This window comes from Aptenodytes forsteri, unplaced genomic scaffold, assembly GCF_000699145.1.
Source record: "Aptenodytes forsteri isolate BGI_AS27 unplaced genomic scaffold, ASM69914v1 Scaffold188, whole genome shotgun sequence".
Taxonomy (NCBI): domain Eukaryota; kingdom Metazoa; phylum Chordata; class Aves; order Sphenisciformes; family Spheniscidae; genus Aptenodytes; species Aptenodytes forsteri.
In genome coordinates, this window is record NW_008794371.1 from 912,711 (window position 1) to 918,710 (window position 6,000).

The window sequence follows — 6,000 nt, forward strand, 5'->3', positions numbered from 1 at the left end:
AGATGAGTACAAACTTCTTCCCTTGTGCTGATCTTTCAGGTTTTGGTTCCGGGTTCCTCAAGCCCACCTTCATACTAGAAAGGAGAACAGCTTTTAGTAATGGTTGTGTGTTGGGGTCTGGCACACCTAGGTGGTATCTGGGACATGACATTTTTCTGCTTCTCTTTCCAGATTCTTTCCTTCATTTTGCACACAATCGTGAGAGGATTCATCCACTCAGCTGTGGGAGGCCTCTATGCAGCTGTGTAAGTCTCTGCTTACCTATAATATGTGGCTGGCCAGATAAACTGGTTTGGGATGATAAGCTCTCCAGGTGAGAGGGAGATCAGGAAGTGAAGTCTTCGTGGTCAGAGGGGAAGAATGATGCAACTTGTTTCCTCAGTCACCACTGGACTGAAGTCCTAGCTGATGCTTTCCTCGTTTAGAAACAGCTAACCCCTTTGGCACAGCTACTGCAGTGAGACAGGCACAGCTAATATGGGACTCAGGTGAGACTAGGCTATCGACACTAAGGCTACATAGTAAATACTCAAGGCTTTTTTGTCTTATGAGTAGCTATGTGCATGTGTCCAGGTAAAACATTAACATAATTGAATACATTATTACTGGTGTGCTCTGAAATTACATTGGTAAAGCATTGCTCAAGATACCATTAGTGATGCCTACTCCCTTTCCCAGGACAGATCATCCATCCTGTTTCCAACTTATCAAAATTATCAATAGCTGAATCTACATGCTCTCTTTCTTATTAAGCAATGGGTTTGGTTTTGAAAACAGATCTGCCCCTCTGTCCTGAGCTGTTGGACAGAGGAACAGAAAGAAGTGGTTATCTTTCAGAGAATTGCAGAATTGTTGAGGTGGGAAGGGACCTCTTGAGAGGTCCAACCCTCATGCTCAAGCAGGGTCAGCTAGAGCAGGTTGCCCAGGGCTGCGTCCAGTTGGGTTTTGAGTATGTTCACGGATGGAGACTCCACAACTCCAGACTCCTTCTGTCAAAGGTTTTGGTCCCAGTGTCTGGGGAATCCAGACTAGAAAACCCATCTTAAGACTCTGCTTCAAAAATGCATAAACTTTCGCTTCTAACTGCCAGGGAACCAAAAGGTTTTTGTCTTAGGCAAGGTAAATGCTTGTTGCTGTATGTATCAGCTCACTTGTAAACTAATCCTGTTTGACCAATGCAACTTCCTGGAACTTCGTGGAGTGAGGTATTTTTGCTTTGAATGTGACTTCTTTGAATATTTGAAGGTTTTGATCCACTTCTTTCTTTCCAAGCTTAGTTTAATGTGACCCTTTCTAAACACTGCTCAGTCATGGAAAGAGAAAGACTGTTCCTGAAATTTATTTTTGCATTAGTAGTATCTGATATTCAGCCCTTTCCAATCAACAGTATTGTTTAGTTTGACATAGGATCAGGCTTGTCCTCTAAAAAGGAAAACACATACTAACCTGTTGTGCAGGTTTCACTCACTTCTAAAGGGAGCAAATTGTTACAACCAGATGAAAATGATTGCTCAGCCGCAAATGCTGTCATCTGGATGAAGAGGCCTTGCTTTTAACTTGTAAATATCAACACTCTTCTCCCTTTGCGATAGGAACAGTAGTTGTATAAGCACTTCCACCTGCCTATGGTACAGCTGCAAAACAAAACAAGTGCTGGATCTGATACTTCTTAAGTTTGAGAACTCAGGATGAGAATAGTCTGGAGAGGAAGGCTCCAGCCTTGTCACCGGCTGCGTTCTGCTCTAGAGAGCACTGTGCACACCATCGGGTATAGCTAAATACTCTGTAAGAAGAGGTAGTTATACATAAGTCCAGGAGAGAGAAGTTCTTCATATTATGCCTGTCTTGGGACTGTGCTCTGTTGTGTTAGTTGACTGGGAATGTAATCTGATCTGGGTAATGTGAACAGTCAAGGTGACATATAATAATGCTGTTGCTTTCTCTGTTGACAGATACCCCTCTACTCAGTTTGGCAGCTTGACAGGGTTGCAGTCGTTGGTCAGTGCCCTTTTCGCCCTTCTGCAGCAGCCTCTTTTTATGGCGTTGACGGGACCTTTGGAAGGAGATCCTCTCTGGGCAAGTTCTTCTCAAATTTAATTGAAAGCTTGGTGGTTAAGATGATTTTGGCTCTTTTCTTTGAAAACAAAAGGACTCCTGTGCATGGACCAAGGTTAAAAACAGCTGGAATTTTACATGTCCCTCAGTCTGCTGTTACCTTGGTGCTGTCCAGGAGACCCTTCCCTGTGTGAGTAATGATTCCCTGGGAGGGAAAGCCATTAACCCTTATGCTGGTGTATGGAAAGGGAGGAAGGGCGAAGGTTGCACGAGTGCTTCCTGCTAACAGTTTGTGTGGTGAGCCAAAAGCTGTCAGGTAAAACTGAGTGAATCTGTGTGGACCTCAAAATGCAGCAGAAATACTCTGTTCCCTTGAGAGCTATTAGCTCCTATTACCAGTAAATTTTGGTTTGCCGATGCTAACGTCCGAAAAGCCAAGTGGCTATTGGGGGTAGGGCTAATGTGGTGTCGATGAGAGCTGTCTGGGCAGCTCATTAAAATCATGACATGGGTGGTCCTGGGGAGAGTCCCTGGTCTCTAGGCTACATGTGCCCACGCCAGCAGCCTGTTGCTCTTCAGTCGGCAAACTTGGTGTAAAAGAACTGCAGCTTAAAGACCCCTGCCTGTTCTGTGGAACAAGACTCCCGCAGCCATGATCCAGAGCAACAAATTCTTGCAGGACTTAGCTTATACACGTGGTGCTCTGGGCACAGGAGTGTAAATATAAATACGGTGGAGGTTGTTGCCAATACACTGAGCAGGGCGTCTCCTGGTTTGCCCGCAGCTGGGTGACGTGGGCTGGGTTCTGACACTTCGGCATGCGTGACTGGGTTGTCGTCTTCCTAGCCTGCCTGATTTTGTTTTGTCTTTCTTCTTGCAGGTGAATGTTGGCTTGCTTGGCATGAGCTTGCTGGGTTTCTGCCTTCCAGTCTACCTGGTCTGCTACAGACGCAGGCTAGAGAGAGAAAAAAAACAGAAGATGGATGATGCCAAACTTTTCGTCAAAATCAATGGCACTCCCAATGAGGAAGCCTTTGTTTAAACTGGTGCTGCAAATACAACCTCCCCTGTACAGGTTCCTACCACATCCGTGGGTTCTACCTGTGGTGTAAGCCAGGCTTTTTCTCTCCTGGCTCTGCCAGTCTTTGCTCATCACTGGAGCGAGGGACGGACATCATGACTGAGCTTTCCTCAGATATATGGCAGGAGGAGATTTCCCACTCCTTACTCCAGAACACGGGACACTTTTTTCCTTTTTATAAAGGCCACGCAGATATTGTGTCTTAAATTATCCCCTGATCACACTCTCCAGCAGCAGAGTCTCTGCATAGGAAACTGGGGAGAGAAGGAATAGAGGGATGGGGGAAGAGGGAAGAAAGACCATAATTTGAGTTTGCAAATGTAACACACTGAAGTCTGTTTTCTCCTCTTCTTCCCCCAACTTTGGCTGACTCTCGGATGCAAGCTGCACTCTCCTCCCTCCCTGAGGCTTCATAATGGTCTTTCTGCTTGATATGTAGCTGGACCCAGTGGTTTTACTGTCTATCCAGACATACCCCAGACTGTTTCTGAGGCAGGGAAGGGGATTTTATTCCTATGTGTATGAGCACAGCTTCAGTGTATTGCTAAATGTTGGCTGCTAGCACTGACAGCTCCCAAACCTTTTATTACTGCAAATGACACAGACTGTGAGCAATGGATCTGCCTTCCACACTGAAATGGAGAGCCTAGTGGACTGCTTGGTCCTAGACCGAGCCTTCAAAGGCCTGGAATTCCTCTTCTTCCCGGCCTGCAAACCACCTGTACGTGTTTTAAACTGTCTGCAGTCCTGGAACCTTTGAGATAGGAATTGGATCTTGTTTACTGATGAAGTGCTTTGAGACTTGTTGCCTTTTGCTGCCTCTTCCCTCCGACATGACCCTGGGAGGGGAGCAGAAGTGTGTATTTAGTAAAGTGGAGAAGCTTCCTGAAGCTGAGTTCTGGGGCTGCAAACACCTTGGTGCTCACATGTTGTGAGCTGACTTGCTGTTGAAAAGAATCAAGAGTGCAGAACACTCCTTTGTGTCTGGTAACTGGATCCTGTGGACATATGGCAGGGTGATGTGGTGATGTAATTCTTCCTCTAGCCATAGGTTATTTACATTGTTCCGATAATAGCCCCCAAGCTGCTGAACACCAGGTTACTGGGACTGACCAAAAAGCTGCCGGTTTGGCTGTATTAAGAGCCTTCTACGATGTTGATACTCTGTCTGGACGGAGTAACGTGGTGATTGATTGTATGGTGAAGCTGACTTACAGAGCAATACATGTGGGTAAAGGTGCCCCAGGCCTGTTCACCATGGAGGGAGTACAAAGGGAATTCTTAACCTGCTTATTTTTATAGAGGTTTTCATAAGTCTTGTCTAAAGTCAACTTTTCTGCCCTTAACTTTCTTGTTGAGGTCAGTAGCTCAGCCTCTGTGGCCTTGCGACTAGCGTTAACCACTACACCATTTGGACCGGCTCGGAGCAGGACTGTGCAGCGTTGAGGATGAACATCACCAGCGGGTGTACAGCAGCATACGCGCTGGGCTGAGCTAGTGGCTGCGGGAAGGTTGGGGGCAGAAATAAAACAGTTATGAAGATGTAGTGGTGGTGCTTTCTGAACTGCCAACTCCTGTGTTACTGCAAAGCCTGGCATGGGGTAAGTCATTCAACTTCTTTATGTCTGGTCGGAAAAGTACAAGACTCAATCACTGCCCCGTTAGCTCTAAGCTGGGGATTAGAAACAACAGTGCACTCGGACCTTCCTTTGAGAAATTACCTGGAAACTGGGTGTTAACTCCTTTACTGATGGTTTGAAGCATGCCGATGCACAGCCCAGCCAGGGCCTTCACCTTCCCTAAACAGCAAGCTTGGTGACCTCTTGCACAGAGCCTCGGCAGGACCGCTGGAAGGCCTGCGGGGTCCCTCGCTGGTGGCCTTGCCAGCACAGGATGATGAGGCAGCTTTGTGGGACAGCAGCGCCATCTCGAGTCACTGCCTCCAGCCAGCCTCCTGCGGGCAGTTCAGATGCTACTCCACTTCATGGTACCTTTTAGTCTTCAGTCACTCGTTTGGAAATGACTTGCCACTTGAGTATTTTACACATTTGTGGAATTTTTTTTAATGTGTTGCCTTTATTAAATGTGTTTGTTCCAAGATAGCCTTATTGCCTGCTGTCAACACTTCACTCTTCTAGAACTTTTTGTCTTTTGTTGCCCTCTAGTTTTGGTGATGATTTAGCGACCTTCCCAGCTTTTCTTTCTTTTGTGTCGAGCAATAATTAAGGAGGCAGGGTTTTGATTAGTTTTCCTGTTCACCTGGCATTGTCTCAAGTACGTGTTCAGAGACCCACCAGCAGTAGTACAGCTTGCCTAGATTTCCAGAAGGCTTTCTGCAGATTTCTGCATTTCATATTACTAGACTTTACTCGTAGATATTTTGAGAAGATTCCTACTCTTGCTTCGAGATACTTGTGACATGACAATGACAGATTAAGTATCTTTTTTTTTTTTTAGTAAGAGCTCAGACAGGTGAGTGTCTGAGCCACAGTCCTCAGACTCACAGTGTCTTAAAATAGAGACAGCTGTTGGAGGGTGTCAGTGTGCTAACTCAGCATTACTTCCACCTTAGTTTCAGAACACTGACTGTGATAGCTTCCACGCTTATGTCACTTGAATTCCTGATATAAATGTCTTTGCAAAATGGTGGAATACGGAGAGTGGCATATTTTCATGAAGTCGCAGTGGAGATGCTGCTGCTTTTGAAGTATGCGCAGCTAAATTAAACAAAGAACACCCTTTTATTCCTGCTGTCTACCTCCCTACTGCAGTTCCAGCTCCTGCCCTTTATTAGGAATATCCTCTAGCCCAGTTTCATCTGATAAAATGGTGGATATATGTGGCTGGTGTCTCTGCTGATGTGC

The 6,000-nt window shown here is 45.9% G+C and overlaps 1 protein-coding gene across 1 annotated transcript in view; it reads left to right on the plus strand.

Moving 5' to 3' along the window:
* The window catches only part of SLC43A2 (solute carrier family 43 member 2), a 28,934-nt gene extending 23,699 nt beyond the window's left edge, over positions 1-5,235 (plus strand). The window contains exons 11-13 of the mRNA XM_019474114.1: positions 172-245; positions 1,953-2,076; positions 2,936-5,235. Of these exons, the coding sequence (XP_019329659.1) occupies positions 172-245; positions 1,953-2,076; positions 2,936-3,097 (360 nt within the window). The 3' untranslated portion in view covers positions 3,098-5,235. The remainder of the gene's footprint in view (positions 1-171; positions 246-1,952; positions 2,077-2,935) is intronic.
* Positions 5,236-6,000: the final 765 nt, after the last annotated feature.